The sequence below is a fragment of the Anas acuta genome, chromosome 22, assembly GCF_963932015.1.
Source record: "Anas acuta chromosome 22, bAnaAcu1.1, whole genome shotgun sequence".
Taxonomy (NCBI): Eukaryota; Metazoa; Chordata; class Aves; order Anseriformes; family Anatidae; genus Anas; species Anas acuta.
The window spans coordinates 3,202,653-3,225,336 of NC_089000.1; the positions used below are offsets into that span (position 1 = coordinate 3,202,653).

At 45.0% G+C, this 22,684-nt stretch overlaps 1 protein-coding gene across 2 annotated transcripts; it reads right to left on the bottom strand.

Annotated features, from left to right (window-relative positions):
- Window positions 1-4,470: 4,470 nt before the first annotated feature.
- Window positions 4,471-22,648, bottom strand: CLCN6 (chloride voltage-gated channel 6). 2 transcript variants are annotated; one of them, XM_068658197.1, is made up of 23 exons: window positions 22,505-22,648; window positions 21,871-21,930; window positions 20,749-20,814; window positions 20,326-20,391; window positions 19,560-19,626; window positions 19,071-19,177; window positions 18,706-18,832; window positions 18,003-18,070; window positions 17,520-17,578; window positions 16,719-16,851; window positions 15,692-15,805; window positions 15,266-15,432; window positions 14,250-14,376; window positions 13,750-13,876; window positions 13,264-13,417; window positions 13,014-13,173; window positions 12,776-12,882; window positions 12,297-12,483; window positions 11,438-11,595; window positions 10,458-10,614; window positions 9,626-9,733; window positions 9,272-9,397; window positions 4,471-8,488 (listed from the first exon to the last, which is right to left on the bottom strand). In XM_068658197.1, exons 1-23 carry the CDS (start codon window positions 22,586-22,588, stop codon window positions 8,408-8,410), a joined length of 2,610 nt encoding a protein of 869 aa, XP_068514298.1. In that variant the 5' UTR covers window positions 22,589-22,648; the 3' UTR covers window positions 4,471-8,407. The 2 variants fall into 2 exon arrangements, with proteins under 2 accessions (XP_068514298.1, XP_068514299.1); XM_068658198.1 differs by lacking the exon at window positions 20,326-20,391.
- Between the last annotated feature and the right edge of the window lie 36 nt (window positions 22,649-22,684).

The window sequence follows — 22,684 nt, forward strand, 5'->3', positions numbered from 1 at the left end:
GAAAGACTCTGGCCAGGAGGGTGCCTACGGAGACCCAAAAGGCTCAGCTGGGAACTTGCCTTCAGTGAGGTGAGGAATTTCAGTCCGTGTGTGCAGGAATGGAAGGTCCTGGAACAAGCTAGCGTGTGAATTCATTTATCAGCTGGGTCACAGAACAGGTCAGCAGGCTGACGTCTGCAGCAGGGGAAGGACCGAGGCACAAGCACTTACAGCAGGGTGAGATGCATCAAGTGCTCGTGCTCTGCCTCACTTCGCAGCAACCTGGACCTGTGTTCATGGCTCAGGCACTCAGAGGAGGGTCCCGTTGTCCCATACGTACACACGAGGTGCTAAAGCCACGCTGCAGTCTTTCCCCTTCATGCAGATAGAAGCAGATACCTCATGGCATTTGGTTTCTTCTGCTTTTTTCACTGCAACAGATTCACACAGCTGCACATGCTAGCCATGAAGGGATGCGGGCATTCCCTCTAACTAGGGCATGCTCTCTGCCAGCAGCAGCCAGTCCTGCACAGACCCACATGGAAATGTGAGGCAGCTTCCTTTGGATTTATGGTGGAGCTGCCTTTGCTGCCTATAAATTGCGGAAATTAATCCTGAAGGAATTTTTGGAGGAAAAGGGGGAACCAGACTGGAGAAGAAATAAGCAGTATCAGGCTGTTGTGAGAACATGAACTGCAGATTAATGCATTCCTGCTAAGACTTCACACCTATCCAGGACCATTGCAAATCTTCTAAAGAAACTCCCCCTAAGGGAAGGCAAGGTTTGCAGTGCGTGTCAATAGTAGCACAGGAAAGAGACTGGTGGCCACACAGCCACACCAGCACTTCAGAGCACAGCTTTAGCAACTGTGCTATGCGTCAGACCTGCGACAGAGAATCAATGTAGCTTGTAATTGTAAACAATTCAGAAACAGGATGCCTCTGGGACAAAGCTATTGCTACAAAGAGCTGATGTCAAACCCAGATAACGGCAGTTACATTACCAGCAACTATTCAGCACTGACCACGGGACAGAGTTCTGAAATCCTGCCCTCCTCCACACTGTCAGGTATCTGAGTGTTTTATAAACCCTAACCAACCCCCCCAGCACAGCACCCAGGACGTGCCCCAGTGCTATCACACTTCTTGTGCGAAAGAAGAAACATCCCAGGGAGATCAGAGAGACACCAACCTCATGCCTTCTGCTGGGCTCCGATGACATTTGCCACCTCCTGCGACGCCAGACTCCCATCCTTGCTTCCTAATAGCTTCAGGCAATAACCCGGACTGGTAGTGCATAATTCAGCAGCTTTCCTTCCTTTGAACTTGGAAATACAGTAATTACACCGGTATGCTTCATACTCACTGCAGGACATGAACCTCATTTGGAAGAGTAGCCCAGTTGGCCTGCAGGTTTTCTGTTGCTGCAAATCAGATTTGAGAGTTTCTTTCTCTCTCTCAGAGGCTGCACTATCCCTTTCCAGCCTCCTGATACACAAAATGTTTCACTGAACATCACCAAAACCCCGGCCTGCAACCAAAAATGCCGAGAGGAGCTGTCACCACTGCTTTGTGTTCGTAAGAAATCGTACGTGAAGTATACAGTGCATATCCTCAGCTGCTGCAGGGACGAGTGGAGTTGTGCCAATTTCCATAACAATCTGGCCCTATCCAGCTTGCTTGATTTATATCCACTGAAGCTTACCCCCAAAGACCTCTTTGCCGATTGACACCTGCTGATGAGTGCACCCCAGTCATCCCCGGCAGCAGTTCCTTACAGCTGACAGTACGATGGCACCATGCCCGAAGTTACTACCACAGTAACAGAAAGCTTGTTGACGATTCTGCTGAGATGAGAGCAACCCTTCCCTGGGTCTCTTGCACACTTCCCCAGAGGTACAGCTCCATCAGACAGCTGGCACCCAGTTGTCCAATGCCTGTCTTGTAATTTCCCCAGTGAAGAAGCAAGAGTCAGCGGCATTGCTGGGAGAGAAAGGACAGGGGATCTTTTCTAGTGCTTCTCTCACACCTTTCAACTGTGAAGCCTCTCAAAACAAGTCAAGAGTGTCCCTGTGCTGTCATTCTCTGCTGGGGCTGAACCATTGCCACGCCAATGACAGCTGCTAGTGACAAGCAACTTCAAAAGGGAATCTTCTGCTGACTCCAATCTCCAATCCTTTATCAGAGCAAGTGACAGAATGCAGTGGGCTTCGTTCTTCAAGCTCTTGTGCCTCACTGCTGGACCAGAAGCTGCCATGATCTCTGTTCCCTTTACTGATTGCTTGCAATATCTGAGGCCTCCCTTCCTGTCAACCCACCTGAACAAAATGGATCAGTAGCACAACTGCTGTTCCTAGCATGAAGAGTCACAGGCACATCAGTTCCATCTCAGTAGTACAGCTGGCCCTTTATGAACACGAGTTGTATCATGTCTGTATTTTGTTTTCCTAGGAGCAGATTCTGACATGCTTTCACGAACAAAGAAAAAAAAGAAGCTTAAAGCTGTAATCAGAATTTGGGCTCTTATGTGAGAAGGAAAGGAAGGAAGAAAGATTTGTAGGATCTTCCCTTATCTTCCCTTCCTATATCCTGACTGTTCTTTTGGAAAACCAGCAGAATCCTGCACAGAAACAGAAGCACAGTTGAGAGTAGAAACTTTTAAGAGTCAAGGTACAGAGGAGGCAGTTCAAGTGAGATCTACTAGCAGGAACTAGGAAGAAACAAAAGGAAGGTAAAATCAGCATGTAAATAAAATCAGCATGTAAAGTTGGGCATCTCACCGAGTTATTCTCTAATACAAGCAGCAAGGCTCTCAAGGTTGTCTTGTCTTTCCTGTTAGAGCTGTGAGCTCTTCAGCATACCTCAGCATAACATTACTTTGTGTGTTCTCCACAGACTGGTATAAATGGGTTTCAGTCTCTTGGCTCCTAGCTGCTCAAAGATGAGTAAAATGTGCAATAAACTACACACAGCCCATAGAGTTACTCATGTTTGTTTTTTCCTTTCCATGAAGTTTTGAAACAGCCTTGGAAAAAGGACAGCTTATCTAATTTTAAATAGTGACCTCTAAACCCCATTGAAACTTCTCCTCCTTCACTTCCCAGATGAAGAAGGTAGGAAAGCCTCGCTGCCACCTCCCTTCCAGCTGTGAACAAACTACTTCCCACACAGCAATTCAAAACCTACAGTGGATGTTAAAGCAGCTGAGTGTCTCTCGCTGCTGCTGAAAAGCATTTCAGCACCTTGGACAAGAAGAGAACTTCGTTATCTCATCAAATGCATACGTGCAATGAAAGCCTGGGGCAGTCATACTGTTTCTTCCTGTGGGTGCTGCGTGATACACACCTGGACGTGCATACACAACCTGAAGCTGGTGGCTTGTATTCTGTCAGCAAAGCAGAAGAAAATTTCAACTGAACACTAAATTCTCCTGTTAAATACAGCTTACAAGTACTGGGGTCACAACACATGGTTGGATTTATGAGCCTATAAACCTCAGTAGAAAGGGGTTTTAATCTAAACATGAAGCACTTTGCTTTAAGCATAAATGTGCCAGACACCTCCCTTTTTTTGTGTGAAAGTTGAGGGAGAAAGACAAAACAGTCTATTGGCCTCCTTTATTTACTGTTACTCCAAAGCAGCAGTTGATGTGCCTTGGTTTTAAAAAATTAACTGCTCTCACTTCCTCCTACATTACTCTATTTAGGACTAAAGACAGTAGCAGAGCTGAAGCAGAGTTCCCCCACTTACTCTCCTGCTGACTCTCTTCTACTGATTCCTTGCTAGGAGGACAGCTTAATTAAGCAGACTATGTTGCTTCTTATTTTGCTCCCACCCACAGATTTTCTGCCATATCCTCCCAACAGATGCTTTTATCAATTTCAGGCCCTCCCTCTGTGTCATTACACACACACCAAACAGGGGACTGATGGCAGGAGCCAAACGAGCTGCTGGCTGACTTTGAGAGTACATCAGAGAGCTGCTACGTGCAGCCTGCACAGCACAGCTACCTGATGAAGAAAAACAAGCATGGGATGATGGTGAGCTTTTGGGCCAAATACTGTGCTCAAAGGCTGTACTTATGCACAAATTTGATGAAAGATCAAAAATCGTCACAGGTTTTCTGTATAGCCACAAACTAAACAAGGGCTAAAGATGAAGTGAAGACTTTTCACATTTGGAGAAATCACCTGTAAAACAAGAGGTGCAACACTACACTCTAAATGTCTTTCATTAACTTACAGGAGGGTAGAAAGCAAGAGTTCCCAGATAAGAAAAGCAGCAGTCACCTCTAGCACAGTGTGCACAGTTCAACTCCTTATCACACATTTGTTAATTCCTTCCTTTTGTTGTGAGAGAACATGGAGCTAGAGTGGTTGCAGCCTACAGGTTTGTAACAACTCCTATTTCTGTCCAGCCTCAGGGCACCTCCTGTGAAACTGTCAGATCCAGACAGCTTATAAATAGCAACTACTCATCTATCCCAAATAATGTTCCTGAATATTGAAATGTTCTACCAGTTTTATTACAGTAAAGGACAAAAAATAAAACACTAGAAACATCACGAGGCCTTGAAGTGCTGAAGGAGACACACAAACATTTTACTCTCGGACATGTTATGGTTACATGAATACTTCCCAAGTGCCATAGTTCAAATAAAAATATGTTCATACAAATTTAAAAAAAATACAGTTTATATACATTGTGGAATTAGCTTACATCATTTTGTAACAAAAACAGTGCAAAAAAAACAAATGGAAAGGTAAGTTGCTACCATTGGAATGGCTCACAGTAAGTTAATTCAAAACTGCATAATTAACACTGCACAGGAAAACATGAGGCGGGGAGAGTGCCCCATATTGCCCCGAACTTCTGCCATCAGTACTAATCCAGTTCTTGGTTACTACATGTATTCCTTTAGTGTTGCTCTGAGTAAAAGGTTATAGGCACCTATGCTAAGGGTTTCTTGGTAAACCACTAAGTAGCCAGAACAAAAGCAGCTAGCACGTTGTTAGAAAGGAATTTAGTGACCAAAGCGTGAGAACAGGACTAATTCAACTCAGGCTCTTTGCAGCAGTCTACAGTCAGAGGTGAAACGCTGCATCTCCAGACGTCACAAGAACTTGCAACTTCCTTTCTGCAAACTACATAACTGGTGACTGCACACTCAGATTTCCCTTTAAAAAGGCTGACAGGGTCCAACCCCACCACTCGTTGAAACTTCTTTACTGACAGAGTGAAGCAGGCGTGTTTTCCAGCTGAAAGTTCTGAGTAAGACAGATGCACAGGCAGAGCAGACAGTGCTGACAGCTGACTCTCACAGGGAAACACAGCTGGAGCTCAAAGTTTAGCAAGATTTTTCTGTCTGTCTGGCCTGGATCACCTAACTACAGGCCTTAGCAGCAAGGGTAAGACATTCTACAGCAAAATATACTGCTGCAGCTCATGTTCACAAATAAAACAAGAGATGACTGGCTCAAGGCAACAATCTAAGGACCTCAGGTTCAGGTGCATGGACTGAAGGAACCTTCCACATGCAGTCACTCAACATAAGCAATAGGAAAAGGATTTACCACAGAGAGAGGGCACTCTTCAGAGGTTTTCTGACAGTATGGGATTGCTATTTCCACACTAGAAGGGTGTGAAATCCCAGAACAGAATTCTTGTAATTTGTAACTGCCCAAGAGCACAAATCCTTTGAATGAAAGATAGGTTACCAGAAGCATATTTCAAACACACAGTCCAGCTTCAGGGAGTATAAAGGAGTGCTAGAAGTTCCTTGGGGCAGCTCAGTGCACAACCAGTGCTCAGGGAACAGAGGCATTTAGAAACTAACTACACAGACTATCCAGAGAAAATGTCCTTACCCTACCTGGGAAACAATTTGCAAGTCAAAAGCAGAGGCCAATGCTGACTTGTGTGCTCTAGGAAAAACGCTACATCTGGCCCAGCTAAGGAGTTCAGGTTGAAAGGCACAAGGTGGGTACTAGATGTAGGAAAACACCTTTGTTTTACTCTAGAAAGTTTAAGAGCTTGCATGCCTTACCTGAAACGGAACTAAGATATTCAGAAGCCAGCAAAACAACTTTAGTGGCAGAGACAAGAGCTGTTGTTGCTAGCTCCACAGTAAGAAAAAGAATTAATTGTGTTCCCTGCTCTTTAGCATAGGTCCTTTCCCAAGAAGCCCTGGATACTACCCAATGGACACTCGCCATGGCTAACAAAGGATCCAGCTTCCCTTGCAACAACTGCTACTGCACGTACCACAGCCCATTCTGTCCTTTGTGGAAATGCTGTAACCTCCATTCCTGAAAGCAAAGATCCACCATTCCTCTCTTTGTAAGAAGGCCGGAGAGAAAGAACACTGAAAGAAAAAACAAGGCCTCCAGATATCAATGGAGAGGAATAAAAATAATAATAAAAAAAAAACAACTAAGTGCTTATGAACAGCTTTGCTAAAAAACTTTCCAGCTGAGATGTGTTATGCCCTGTATGACAAGGATCAATTCCACCCTAGAATTTTGCCTCAGGAACTGCTTTTAAGACCAAGTTTTCTCTCATCTGCAGGACAGAAATCAAGAGCATCCTGTGACTCATCTGTGTTTACTGCAAGCACAGCCAGAGAACACATCTGTCCCACAACTACCTGGACTGCAAAGGCTACATGAATGCTTAAAGAGCTCCTGTGACTTAAAGAGCCCTACTCAAGACTATGGCTGGTGCCCTAGCCACAAAACCTCCTAGCCCGAACTGCAGCAGGTGCCAGTGGCTTGCAAAGCACTGCCCTGAAAGAGTCAGCTTCCACAAAGGCTGCTCTAACAGAAGAAGTGTTTTGACATGCAAGGAGAGAGCACAACTCTGCCAGTGTTATTCAGGATAGTTTTCAACACAGGTGAGTTCCTGATTTCAGGAAATGGAACAGTGTCTGATTTCCTTCTGCCACAGTTCTCATCTAGCTAGCTCCTTATGGCAGACAACAGGTTAAGAGGTTAACAGGAGTGCTTGGAGGCTGTGCAGAAGCTTTCCTGGGATACATTCCCCATGTTACTTAGCCCAGTCTCTTGGCTGAGAGAATGCTCTGTGCTTTATCAAGCCAATCAGCTCCACAGTCCCCAGAGGCACAATGCTGACTTCCCACTCAGGGTTATCTGTATGCAAAACTCACAAAGGCAGGTGCCTGCTGGAACAATACAGGTGCTGGCCAGGATGGTACCTGTTAAAGCAGTGAGCTGGCTGCAACTGGCTCCTAAGTGCTCATTTTACCCTTAGACATTTGGCTGTGCAGCTGCAAACATTATCCTAGAGTTTTTAAAGCCAGACAGCCCCACGTATCAACCTGCAGTATAATCCTGCCTGCTAGTTGCTAGCTCTAAGTATCCTTCCTGTATGGCAACCTAAAGTCCCGCCAGCTCCTCACAACACAGAGAGAACTCAACGAAACCCAGAGACACGGCATCAGTTATAACTGCCTCCAGAAATCAAAAGTTCTCTGTGCTCTGAGGAAGTGGGGTTTCCTGGTCTATAGCCATAGCTGGAAAGGACACCATGCCTATAAATACAGGTAGTGACAAAGCAGAGTACCACAAGTAGAGTACCTTAGTAGAGTCTCTTGCAGGGAGATAAGAGTAACAGCTAACAGGGAAAAAGAAAGCCTCCTTTTCTGAGATGCTCTGCAAAAGTACTGAACATTTATAATCCAAACAGTAAATGCAGTTGAACTGTTCAGAACTGATTCTCTGAGATGCTCTCAGAAGTCAGCTGTTGTCAAAAATGTCACAGCAAGGACACTCCCATGTAAGGAGTAGAAAAATAAGGAAAAAAAGAAAAGTCAGAGTGAAAAAATATGGGCAACTGGGAACACCCACAAAGAGATGTGCATTTCCAAAGAACTGGCTTTTTATAACACTTTTGAGAAAAGCCATCCTGCAAAGCAGCTATCTGATAACTGCAAACTTCATTATCTCCTCTCTGCCTTGACAGCAACCCCCCTCTCACACAAGTAAGGCAACAGTTGCAGGAACAAGGGATGAAGAGGAAAAGAAACGCACAGGTAGACAGGGAAAAGATGCTGCAGTTCTCTGCACAGGACACAGTGGAGCTAGATGGTTCTTTTGTCCAAGCCTCAAAAAACAAAAAGCTGAATGTATAATGTCAAGACAACATCTCATGAAAGGCTGGGCGCACAGGAAAAAAAATAAAACCTGGATCAAGAGTGATCAAACCAAGTGCCTGAGACCAGTCAACAGCTCCAGGCTCAGGCAGCTCCTCTAATTCTCTGGCTAGCAAGATGTTTTCCAGCTCCCCAGGCTTGATATGCGTGTGAGAAGCCAAACGGCAAGTCTTGGGCCTTGTGGGGTCCAAACAGAATGCGAGCGCATGTGCAGGCTTGGAAGAGGGAGGTAGCCACACCAGCAGTGGGGCAGGGGCATCAAATGGTCTGATAGTGTTGTCTCAGTCTTGCCTGCAGAAATTCGTGGGTCAGGTTGTGCCGAGTGATTATCCCAACAATCTTAAAGAGGAAGAAAAAAGGAAAAAAAAATGAAATGTCAGTATAATAGATGTGCCACTAAGAGACGTGCGTGGTTTCACCAGAACAGACACCCCACTCTCCCAGCACACACCTACTGTTAGGAACATCTAGAGGCAAAAAAAGAAAAAAGCACTGATGTCTCATAAGGAAAGACCAGTTCAGGCTATTATCATCATCTTGGATTTTGCTTCCTTGTTCAGGCTTAAGGAAAGCTTCTCATGATGCTGATAGGAAGTTACTGACACCTACTGACTATTTCTGAGCACTGTAGATGGCAAAGAGATAAGTACAGCAAATCAAGCGTAAACCCTTCAAAAGCTTCTTTATTTTTCTACTCCTATGAGTAAGAACAGAATGCAAGTTTCTGTCCAAAAGAAAAACCTCCTGCCCAACGTTCAGAAAATTCTGCTCTTGGCCTCAAAGCTGTCAGAGGGGAAGCCAGATTAGTGACCTCTGATGAGCTCAAGGACTCTGAAAAGGTACAAGACAGTAACAGCTTCCACATGCTGACAACCTGAGAAAGGAGACAGACTGTGTGTCCTGTTCTTTGGGGTGAAAGCAGGGAGCAGACTTGGACACTAAGGATGGTAATGAGGTCACAGAAATCAACAATGCTTCAAAGCCTGAAGACCACATTCTGATCCCATTAAAACATATCTGTTTGATGTTAAAACAGATCTCAACTCTCTCAAAGGGGAAAGCATTGCAAAAAACACATCTGCTTCCTTGCTCAGCTAGGACAAAACTGAGATAAGGACTCACCTCTCCAACTGCATTCACAACTGGTAGATGTCTGAGTCCCATTGTCCTGAACAGGTTAAAGACTTGCGACACGTGAGTGTTTGGAGAGACAGCAAAGGGCGATGGGTTCATGTATGGGGTGACATCCTAAGAAAGAAGAAATAATGATGTTATTTACAAGAGGCATTTTCAGTAGTTCCAAGAATCACTAACAAGCAATTGCTACAGCTGCCCCAACTCACTGAAATGTTGAGAACTCCTAATAAATACCGGAAGTTTGCCAGTCCATTCACCCTCAGGCAGAAATCTAATCTAGAAGGAAACTGAAGTAGACAGGTAGAGAGTCTTACTATCACATCACAGTGCATCTCTTACCACTATCATACGAGGGTTCAGCAACGTGAGGTCCAGGTCATGGATGTCTGGATAGCGAGGGTAATCCTCTGACATCTCTGCATGGGATAGACGAGGCTGACTTGCACTCTGAAATTAAAACAAATGCCACCAAATCAGCGTGTTGCCTTCCATGAGAGGCCACAGTCTGCAAGCACAGCAAATGATGCCTCCCAACGCCCTGTGCTTACCCAGACTGCCTTCCCCCACACCCACACAAAACTTCTCTAAAGGCATTCTTAACATCTCTGTTCAGAATTCAGCAATGGAAGTAAAAGCCCATACAAGCATTTAGCTCAGAGATATATGGATATACTCTCCAACCTCTGAAATACCTATACTCAGCACTGGAAAGCAGCAACAAAATAGCTCTGTGGAAGCTGGGCCTCAAACACAAAAGCTCATACTGATCTTAGCAATACAGCTGCCAATCTCCTAAGACCTTGGCATGTGGCATTAAGAACACAAAGTACATGTATATGCCACCAGTTTGCCTGTTTGTATTTAAGATTTGCCCTCCATTCTCCAGTTCTGATTGCATTTTTATGCAGATTGTGATGGTTGTTAATATTTTTCCCCAAATACAGTAGCTGTTCACTTTTCCTTGGGCTGCTTAAACGGAAATTCCATTCTCTTTCTTCTAGAGCTGCAAGGGAGAATTCACGTTACCTGCCTTCAGCTTTGAAAGCAGAGATGCATTCCTTAAAACGGAAAAATAGGTGAATTCTTCATGGCAGCTTATAAATATCATCCCCAACTTGCTTAGCTCACAGGGTGGAGATGTCTGCTACAACTCCGGATGAAGCAGACTTACTGACTGGCTCTCGGAGTAACAAACCCCCCTGACAAGGAGCGTGACCAGCTGCGAGCGCAAGATCAGGCCATGGAAGGTCAGAGGTCTGAAGCGTTCCTCCATGGTCCACTCCTCACTGGGAGACTGGTCAGGGTACAGATTGGGGTAAGGCGTGTATCTGCAACAGATTGAATACATATTGTAAGTCACTTGAACCTAACGAGACACACACACCAGCCTCCAAACCAACAGCTATTTCATCTCTTTGCAACCTTCTCTAGAATATTGCTGGGATTCTTTCTAGAGAGTAAGAAGTCTTTTCTCCAAGCAAACTACCATAGAACAGTTAAGTGCCATTATAGTCAAGTGCCATTAAACAAGCAGTAAAATGGAGACAGTCTCCTAACTTTCAGTTTCAGATCACTTGCTACTGAAGCAATTTTCAGTTCAAAATTACCGATTCTAGTAACATCTGAAGCATGTGATAGTGTCAGGTCATAACTTCACCTGTACGTGTCACACTCAGTCGGTCAGAAACTGATTAACTACACTGGGCTTTTGCATGAAACAACTGCAGTAAAAGTCTATGACTCAGTCCAGTTACCAGAAAGATGGTTATCAAGTAGTATGGTAACAGGTCATTATATCTTCTCTTGTAAGAGTGAGCTTTGCAGAGCCCTCGGGTTTTTGTGTACAAGAGGGCATTAATTTCTAAAGACAAGTAATTTCTCCAGGTATTCTATCCTCTCCGGGAAATATTTTTGGGCAGGCGTTTGATGGAAATTTAACAATTGAGTCATCAAGTCATTAGCTCGGGACTCAGGCACAGGTGTGGGTCTGAGCACTGTCTGAGAGGTCCTGACAAGTTACTTCTGATACCATGGATACTCATACTGTTTCCTCCTGAATATGAAATAACAGGGACTGTATGAAGCATCACAACACATCCTGATGTTAAGAAATATCTTTTTTTCCTACCTTTGTTCCTACAAGTATCTCACCTTCTCTCTAGCATCTGTTGTAGCAAATCCTCCTTCTCCGGTGGCTCCTCCGTTGTTATGTGCTCGTCACACATGTTACGCAACTCACTTGAAGGGTAGGACTTCATGGACTGACTCCGTTTGCGCTGCTCTCCAGCTCGGGTGAGAATGCTAGATTTCTGGATACAATTTTCAGATACCCACTTAGCAGGTCAACAATTATCAAAGAGTAACTAACTATAAAATATTTTTTATAGCTTTCTATCACCAGATAAAGTGTTCTTTAGTGCTGTCACAGTAGTTGTAAGAATAGCCAGTGGGACTGTACACTCTTTTGGCAGGAAACCTGCAATTTAGGAAGTCAGGCACCCTTTTTGTTAGAGCACAGGTAATGCCACAAACACGTGGTTCATTCCAACCTTAAATTTCAAGTTTCCCAGGAAGTTAAAGTATTCTCCCCAGTACCCCCTCCCGTGAAGAAGAGAAGCAATTAGGCATTCTTGATTGCAAGGGTGGGTTCAGTACTTCAGTGCTGAATCCAAATTTTTTCCACCTCTATCCTAAACTGGTTACTTGAAGTCCTGTTCAGTTTTGCTTCTATACTAATGCAGAGCACTGTTCTGCCTTTGCCAACCAGGAGAATGGACTGAAATTGCATTTTAGTAATTAACTAAATAACTGTATTTTAGTAATTGCTCATGTCTGATCTGAATCCTGCATTGACAATACTAAAATTGTCAGTACAGGTTAAAGGTTGGATTAGATGATTTTTAAAGGTCTTTTCCAATCTAAATGATTCTATGATAATAAAGGAAGGGACCTTCTTCCTGCACAACCAAGCTCTTTACCCTTTCAACTTACTGAAAAATCAACTTCTTACCTTGAATTTGATGTTGTTACTTATCAGCTGATTTCCCTTCATGAACTCCCTCTCATTGCCCCGGTTCTCAGTCACGACAGGGAAGGCATGATGAACTGTTGTGCGCAAGATGCTAACAAGGGACTGAATACGGGTGTGGGGGTAGACATAAGTCAGGTTGGGTTCCATGATGTCACTGGCTCGTAGTCTGAGGAAACATAGAAATCCAAGATTGCTCCATGCTTCATGTCAAGCTTCTTCCCAAGCCTCACAAATTTGTTTCTCAGATCTCCACCTGTCCTCTCCTCCCCAGCAAGGGCTTCAGGCACCTCTTTCCTGCTGCAGGCCTGATGTACGACTTCCAGCTCTTCTCACAGCAGCTGGTGCAGACTGGTTCACTGGACATGAATCATCATCCCCCCATTACAACATTCCTTTCTGAGCCAAGAACCCCACTGACAAACTCTAACCCACAGTCCTGCCAAGAGGAGCAGCCTTACTTATCCATTTCCACCTCTGTTTCCCACTCCAGGAGAGGTACTCCTCGCAAGTTCACATGGATGTCATAGATGCCTTTGTTGAAAAAGTCTCCTGTCCATTTGGCTACCTGCAGAAAAAAACAGGGTGTACTGAGTTGCTAATCCAAATACAAGACTCCTTGGCTCATCACTGCCCTGACAGGAAGAGATTCACAGCTAGTACATGTTCAAGAAACTAGAGCCAAGACCCTGCACTCACCATGAGGGTGATCATTATCGGGAGCCCATAGGTGATCTCATTGGTGGATTCAATTAGGATGACAGTCAGGCTAATTGTCATCCGGACCACTCCTCCCAGGAATGCTGCTGCTCCAATCAGTGCAAAGGTTCCTGAGTAGATGTGATCCAGGCCGATGTAACTAGGGCAAGACAGAGCCCCGAGATTAGAATAACCTGACTGAGAGGTCAGCATGCATTTGCAGCACATCTCTCACACACACTCAATGCACCTTTTGAGGAGGTTGGCGACCAGGCGTCCGAAGGCAGCCCCACAAAGCAGTGATGGCACAAAGAGACCACTGGGCACAGAGATCCCGTATGTCCAGCAGGAAAGTAAGAAATAGAGAAGGAAGAACAAGGAGAGTGTGACTGGGCTGAAAGTACCTGTAACACAAGAAGAATCATGACTAGAGGGGAAAAGGCCTGCTGGACAGATGGTAAGTCTCACACCATCCACCCTTCAGCTCACAGCACACCCATCTCAAAACAGTCTTCCAGTCCAAACACACATGAAAACATTGAGTAAGTGGAAAAAAAGGAAAAGCAGGCCTTTCTTCCCAGAGAGGGGATGTTAAGCTGTTGTACCAGCAGTCCTCTTGAGCCATAAAGGCTTGAAGAGGCTGTTAGCTTTGTGGTCCACTTAACAAAACTGTTTCAAGCAAGATGAAGCTCTGAAGCCTGAGGACAGCATGAGGCGCTGTCTGCTAGCTACTCACCATCTTGGTGGAAGAGCTGCAGGATAGCTGACTCCTGAGGGTTGAAGAATAGCGTGGCCATGTCATTGTAGGTTTCATTTGGGCAGAAAAAAGTTTTGATGCTTGAATTCACATCCTCTGACATACCCTGATGCAGGACACAAAGAACACGAACAGTTAAAAACCACTCCCTGCTATGTTAGCCTTTGTGCAGAACGGGTGTAACCCTTCTGTATACGGTGTCCACCCACAGTTTGACATGTTTAGACCAAAATATCAATAGCAGACGTTAGGCCTGCAGACAGTAGGCTCCTTGATTCACAACCTGAGCTGCTTTGTCAAACTACAAAAGCACAAAGCACAGCTTTCTCTGTTACTTTAAGGTCCTACAACTGTCCATAGGTTTTAACTCAAGTTCTCTGTAGGTACTACATTCCCTCAAGGCTCGTTACCTGCCTGTGCTACTGTGAAGGGAGGAACAATGTGAAGGAGGCCTACAATCTTCATGGAATGTTCCTCACCTGCACACTCAAAGTGTCATTGCCACTGTGACTGGTGGAAGACATCTGCCGGCACTCCCCCAGAATCATGGAGGCTACAAAGACCACGACCGTGGTAGTCAGCGACACCAGCAGGCTCTCCAGGACTCTGCAAACACACAGCAGAAACCATACACTGAAACTGCACTCAGACCTGTAACCCAGTCCAGGCTCTTCACAACTTTGAAATGGTTGCAGGAAGAAGCAGCCACAGCAGCTTAATATCTGAAGCAGGGGAGCCTGCAAGTCAAGCTGAATTATGGCTTGGTTGCCAGGATTAAGTTAAACTTCCTTTTTTCATTGCCTGCCCCCAAATGGCAATACTTCTGCTCTCAGAACACAGTCACATATAAAAACCCAAAGGGGAGGGTTTGGTGGTGAGACTGTTCACATGGAAACAATGTTCTCTATATTTTTACAGGGTAAAAAATTCTCTTGTCTAGACAGAACTGGACAGCCTGATGCATAGGCTTTCATATTTCTTTTCTAGCTACTGAAATACTTTTTTTTTTTTAATGAGCTTCTTATTTAGGAATTCTGTCTACACCAGACATTATTTTCCAGAATTACATGGCAATTCTCTAAATACCACAGAGCTCAGTTGTGGACTTAATTATCCGAGATAATAATAATGTAAAAAAGCTGGATTCAGCTATTCTTTCCACATCTGTTTGGACAAGACAAAAATCCTGCATGGAGACGAAGCTCCAGTTTGCTCAGCTGTAGCCACTATGATAAAGAGCCCCTTTCACAGCCGTTGTAAGAGGGCTACAGCTTTCCTTACACCACCATAGTAATTACAAAAATGTAGAGAGGTTGTAACATCTGGTATCTGGTGTTCACTTAAGTTCCATGGATGCTTCATTTTTGATTTCAGTAACAAATAGGAACAGGTTTTCCACCAGCCCCTCCCACTGGTCTTCTAGATCAATGCATCTGTACTGGGACACTGAACACAGATCAGATACACCTGCACAAACTCACAAAAGCACAAATACCTGACCAGCTTTGGTTTGGGATGCACATTTCGCATGCGATACTTGGCGAGCCTCTTGTTTAAGCAGTTGAAAGTGGCTCCAAGAAGGCCTCCAACGATCCCCATCAGAATGAAGAACCCCAAGTCCACAGCTGTCCAGAGGTGACATTTCTTATCAGACTCAGAGCACTACATGCAGAAAAACGTAAGGAAAGCATTAGTCATTGGAATTTCCCACCAACACTTCTGCCTTGACAGCAGGAGACTTTCGGCAGCAACGACCATAGCAGAATAACACTGTCATAAGCTAACAGCGTGTTCCTGCTAAACACGAACTATGCAAATACAAGCATGTAACCACAAAAAAAAAAAAAAAAAAAAAAAAAAAGAAAGAAACACTGAACTGACAAGAGACTGGAGGGGGAAAAATAATAGCACTAAATCTTACCTTGAACTCCCCAAAGTTGAGCAGCCCAGGGAGCTGGAAAGATCCCCAGCTTCCAAACTGAATCCCAGAGCGGAAGAAATTCAGGGTGAAGGTGGCAGCCATGGAACAGAAAAGCTAAGGAAGTTGAAAAATAGAAGAAATAAAAACTCCCAAAATTAAGACTGACAGTTAGCTCTTCATTAAGACTTACGGTTCAATGTGATCAAAGCATTTATGACAACAAACATCAAGCTTATAGAACATTAAGCTTTATGAAAACGGTCCTACTGAGGTTTAGTGCCCACTCCCTTCTGCAGAAGACAGCAGGGCCAAAATGTACTACCGTATCTGATCTGGCTTCCCTCACAAAAAGAGTTAGGAATTTCACCCAGTAATTCCTGCAGTGATTTTTTTTTGTCACAGATGCTAATTTGTAGTTAGAAACCAATTACAAGGCACTAACACAGCTTGTTTGGAGTCGTAATTGAAGCCTTCATTGGCTCAGAGAGCATTACGATTTTGGCAAACCCCTCGCTCATTCCACCCCTGCTGTGAAAGAGTAGACTAGATGAATCCCATCAACATGTCATTTGGTATGAGAAATGCCAAAAGCATCATGAGGTGTGATACATTCATCAAAAAACCATAGACATCATGAAAGTAAGCATGAGGCAGAGAAATCTGTAACTAGAAGGCACAGGGTATTGCTGCAATACAGCTCCCCAAGGCAGAGGACAGCAGAAAGAAATCCAGCACCTGCTTAACTCTGTCTGCTCCCAAAGAACTGGGCTGCAAAGGTCCAGGTACAAAAACCTTTCCTCTCAGCTACACTAAATCTGCTACCTACAGAGTTATCTGGCAGTTCTAGATAGTACCAGATTAATCTCTGCTCTTGATCTGTAGTAATCCCGGGGCACTGATAAAGAAGGCAATCTCTTCCCTACCATGACAGGGCAGGAGATACAGGATAATGCAAATGCCCTCACAGATCAGCCTTCCCCAAGGTGCAGCTCAAAGAGAAACAGAACTAGATGAAGTCATTACTTACCACTTTCCATGTAAGTCCCTGATTCCAGAAGGAGGAACCTTCTTCCAAGCTGAAAAGAGTACCCCCAATTGGGGCTCCGAAGGCAGCTGCAACCCCTGCAGCAGCTCCAGCAGATACAAAGTCCCTTTTATCCCTGAAGAGGAAAGCAATGTCAGTTTATCACAGAGTTGTGAACATGCTTAGATTCTAGAAAGCAAGGGACTGTTTCCGTTCATTGATATATCCCACAGATACACGAGTGACAACTACGAGAAGAACTGGCCACTGCAGACATCATTTTTTCAGTAAGTTGTTGCAGCAGCATATGCTCTCTCCAGAGCACCAGTACAGGGCAAAGCACTGTGACAGGATGTGACTGCAAAGTACACCAGTAAACACCCCAAACCACAGTGCTCCAGCATCACTTGAAAGAATTCTAGAGATGGAAGGGCAAGCTCTTGTTCACTTGCAGGTGGACCAGCCTTCTCTGGAGCCTATTTTGTTCATACAGGGTGCATAACTGAGCTTGTTACCAACAAGAAACCTTTTTAACCATTCAGATTAAAAGTTTTAAATGGGTAGAGATTTGCTGAGCAGTACAAGAGAACATTGATGAACATGGAGACCAGAGCTGGGATTCCTTAAGAGTAGCATGGAAGAATCAAGTTATGTATCCCAGTGCTGTCCTCCTACAGAATGAGACTGCAGGGTACTAGACAGAAACTGAAAAAAAAAAACCCACCTGATTCATCCCAGGCAGCCACCCTCCTCCTCTCATTCACCACCCTCTCCCCCTTTTCCTCCCACTCCTGGATACAGTACCTGTCACTGCGGAAATATGGGAAGTTAAACTGGATCTTCCTCAAAGAGATGCTCTGGAACTATACAGAAAGCAAAGCTTTAGAAACATGGGAGAAGGAAACTTTCTCCTCACAGTACTCTTACAAAGCAGGGGTGTGAACTGCTGGTCTCTACACAATCCCCTGCAGAGTTTGCTCTTGGCTTACAAGAGATGTTTAGCTCTACTCCCACCTCAGTGGGAGAGTAGCAAACACTCTCCTGGAGATCAGAATCATTTTCTTTTCGGCCTCACTTAGCACAGACATACCAACACTCTGTAATCCTCTAGCAACAAAGTGATCTACAAGAAGGCATCCGTGGGAGACCAAGGCTGGTAGTCAAGCAAAGGCATGGTGCTCACCACTGTGGCCAAGAGGAAACCCAATGCAACGCTGCATTTCAGTCAGGAAAAGGATAAATGGCCTCCACAGCTCACCCATCTCAGTAACCCAGGCCAGCACTAACCTGTGGCAAACCTGCACCTACGACAGCACCACTGTGGATCATTGGACCCTCCTTCCCAACAAAAAGACCTGGAAAAACAGGACTGATGAGACAGCATGCTCCCCACCCTTTCCCCTGCTGACGATGGCAGAAGAGATCAGCTCACCACTCCCATGGCATAGCATGACCTCCCTGTACCAGGCCATAAATGTATGTCGGTAGCTTCCAAAACCTCAGCTGAGTTCAGGCAGCTATGCCCTCTCCTCTCAAGGTGAAGGGAGCTGCTGGCCCGTGTCCCTCCCAGATGTTTGTGAACAGACTTGCACAGACTTTGCACTCCAAGTGGGTGGAAATATTCAAAAACTGTTGTTTCAAGGACTCTGAACTCTCCAGGTTACCATGCCCTTCTGGCTACAACACAGCCTTCAGGTCATTCTACATAATGCGTTCTCGATAATTCTCAGGTCTCCTTCTTGGACTGAGCCATGAAGAGCCACTTCTGACTAGACCACTTAGAAAAGATATTTGTTCCCCTGATAGTCCCAGTCCTTCTGTCTTATCTGCTTTTCTACTCCCTGTATGTATCCAAGGTTCACACCCTGCTCTCCAGCCCAAAATGATTTCACTGGAACGAAAGAGAAACTTTCCATGCCCTTCCCCTTCATTTCTCCCCCTTCGGTGATTCCTTACCCCAAAGAAATGAAGACACTGCAGCACTTCTTACCTCCTGCCACGCTGAAGAGCACTCCCATAGCTTTGCACACCACTGTCCGGAGCCGCACAACCCCTGGAACTTTTACCCCATTGAGGTAGCACTTAATTTCAGGAATTCCTGATCCAGCTGCCACAGGCTGCAGAAAGGAAAACACTGACACTGTGTTGCATTGACTCCATAGCAGGCTGACAATATCTCGGTCAGAGAGCACAGCAAGGGAATGAGACACACTGTTTAGCTAAATCAGTTAGCACTCTGAAGTTGGTACGATGCCTTCAGGCAGTAAGTGCTATGGACGAGAAGGAAACTTCATGTCCAGGACCACATGAAAGCAAATGAAGCTTGTGAAGAGCAGCAGTGAACTTAAATCTTACTTGGATGAGGACCAGAAGACTTGCGAGAAAAACAAAGGTCAGGTTGAACCCCAGCAGCTCCAGCAAAGACAGGGCAAGACAGCCTTTCTCTGTGCATTCTTCCACTGCTGCAGAGAGGTCAAGGAAAGCAACAATGTTCTCCCACCAACACAATCATTTTGTACTCTCTGGGGGTCCCACTGGCATCAGGAGCCAAATTTGTGCTTTCTACTCCAGGCAGGACAGATGACAACCCATCAAGAAGACAGGTCTCCTTTTTAGAGCTCAGAGTTAACGTACAAGGAAGAGAAACCACTCATTCTTTTAGGAATTAGCCTTTGCCCATATATTGATATTCGAACCACTTCCTTGGTTTCGAGAGCTGAATTACATAAGCAAGTTGAAAACAATGTGAGTGACAGCAGACATCTACGAGTCAGCTGTTCTGAGCAACAGAAAGAAAAAGGTCACTCAAGTCTACCAGGACACCACATGCTAAGTAAAAGATACAGCTTTGTACTACCCGGAACTTGAGCTGGGTAAAGAGTCGCACGAAGAAATCCACAAAGAGGCCCACCTATGAAAAAAAAGACAGACCTGTCATCAGAAACTACTACATACATGTACCAAAGACCACTTTGTAGCAAGCCCTACCACGAGTACGCATGAGGGAGGACAAAGGATAAGGAAAGCAAAAGCATTGTTCCGAATAAAGTAGCTTACAAAGCTCAGATTTTCTGCCTCCCTTGTTCTCCCTTGGACAGATCCATCCCAGAATTATTCCTGAACAGATATACTTCAGAATATTCAAATGGTAGTTTTTTTGTTGTTTTTTTTTTTTTAAACACCAACAACATACTTCAGGGTACCAAAAAAAGCTAACTTTAACTGAGGCATACAGCCAGCAAAGCTAGTTTTCAAGCATGTACAGTGAAGAAAGTATTGCCAAATGTAACAAATAAAGCTCAACTATAAACTGGCATCCTGTTTGATTAACGTTAACTTTGGACAAGTTTTCCTGTACACAGAATTAAAGAATTTGCCAGAATACTTTACACAGAAAACACAGCAAGATGTGAAAAGAAAGCAAAAAGTCTTCTCAGAAAATCATCTACCTGCAACATGCTGTAATTCCCCAAAGCCCCCTCCAACTCCTAAGCTCTTGACTTCATGACAGTGAATGGTATCTCCTCTTTTCTCTTTTGCTGTTGACTTCTAAATTATTCCTGCCTAGTGTCCTGAAGTGTCTTCATTCCCTAAACAGCATGACACTTACTAGTCCTGTGCAGACTCCAATGGCGAAAACCATCACCCATTTCACTGCTTCATATTTCCGTGCTTTCTGTGTAAGAACAGGATTTTTAAGAAGCCAAGTCAAAGCGACATACAAATAGAAACCAGACAAAGGTGGATTTGGCCCCAAAGGTAAATTGCAGCTATAGTGATAAATTAACAGAAGATAGTGACAACAGCAAACTGAAAACAGAGAGATGGAAGCGCTTAACACCTCATTCACTTTGAAAGTGAGGTACAGAACAGATGCTAGGAGCTACAATCTCTACGCTTATTTTTACTCTTTTCATCAAGAAAATGAGAGAAATTCTACCATAAAGAAGAAAAAAAAAACAAACTTCCCATAGTGGAAGGTATTTCTACAGCTTTAGCTCTCAAGCTACTGAAAGAAAAAAAAAAATCTTACCTTGTTGTCCATGCTCTCCAAAACTTCCAGGTATGGGTCATTGATACAGCGATCATAATCCAAGCTCTGGAAGAATGCCAAAAGGTCAATGAGAATCACCTGCTACAGATTGTGCAAAATGCTATGGACAGAAGGCCTTGTTAAAGATTACAGAAATCATTACAACCACACAGCAGGTTTGGCAAACAATTGTAGGAGAAAAACTACCGTAAACAACTTCATTTAAGTATTTCCAGTAGAGGCAGAGTCGGAGAATTGGGAAGTGAAAGAACAGACCAAAATCACTGCCAAAGATGAGAGAGAACTAAACCAGTGATTAATACAACTTTAAGTTAAAGTCACAAGATACGGATTTAGACTTAAAACATGGCCAATTTGACAGGGGATAACACAAAATCTAATTCTTCACTACAGCAGGAACACTAGAAACAAGTTCCTTTCTAGACAGACAGCACCAGTTCTTAACCTTACCACAGGAGAAAATTAAAAGTAATAACTGTCCCACTGTAAGCACAAAGTGCTGTTAGCTTTTACCCACATCAGCTTCCCCTTTTCAAGCTGAACAGTAACAGGTTGATGTTACAGTAAACAGCAACAGCTTGGTGACACCCATGCTGAGAGCAACTGCTCTGAAAAGCTCTGGGCCACCACACAGGCACATAAAAATTAAGTCTTCTGTAAGAATCAGGATGTGATAGATAAGATCTGCTTTGAGCCAGCATGACACCACAGACAGCAGTAAAGCAACAGTGACCGACTAGTTACAGATGCTTTTTTACGGTCATGATGACATAAGACCACAAGAGCCAGTAAAGTCACATTAAAACAGGGGAGCAACATAACAGATTCAGAAAATGCATTTTCTCAATAGGAGTCTGACTTGGGCAGCAAACATTTAAACTCTACTCAGAGCACTGGGCATTAATCTACAAATGCTGCATCAAACGATGAGCAACAGGTCTTTGCAAGCACAGCAGCTCCTGGTATTTCTGTTGGTGTCAATTCAACCTAGCTACAGTGATGCAAGTTGAGTGCCTACCCCCTTTAAATTAAAGCAGATAAAAACCTGTCTGTAGCTCTCTCCCCTTTAGTTCCATAAGCTGGTATCAGTTAACTTCCCACCTCATAGTCTTTGCGTGGAAGGATCTCATCTTCCTCTTCATGAGTTTCTCCTAGGATCGTCTACAAAACAAAGAACATGGGAATGAGAAAACATCAGGGGAACAAACGCATACACTGGTGCTCATGAACACTGGTAGCAAAGCCAAAATCAGGGAAGGCTTACCCCACTGATACTTATAAAGTTGGAGCATGAGTTACCAGACCACCACTTACATGGGGGTGACTGTATGTTGGGCCTTACCTTAAAGCTTGCCCTTCAGCGCGAATATATTACGTTACTACGCTGCGAAGGGCTGCCGTGGGGAGGTAAAGCAGCGTGCCAAACCCCTGTCCCCCCTTCCTTCACACCAACAAGGGAGTACAGGACAAAATACTTGCACGAGCAGCATCACCCCGCCCTGAGCAGCTGGGCACTGCCCCGGCACCCTGTCCCCCAGCAGGAGCGGTGCCGGGCCGGGCAGGACGAGCCCTGAGGCGGGCAGGAGGCGCGGCACCGCCTCAGGCACCAGGCCTGACAGGAGCGGGGGCCAACCGACAACAACGGTGCTTTGGGGGACCGGGACAGCGATGGCTGCGGCACCAGCGGCCGAAGCGGGGAGCCCCACAGACTCCGGGGAGGGGGCAGCGGCCGTACCAGCTCCTCAGGGGTGCGGCTCTCCCTCTCCCCACAGCAGCGCGGGCAGCAGCAGCAGCACAACCCCCCGCCGCACCCCGCCATCTTGGCCCGCCGCCGCCCCTCTCCCGGCACCCCCCGCGCCAACCCCCTCCCTCCCTCTCCACCACGTGACCCCCGCGGCGGCGGCTGGTTGGGTGG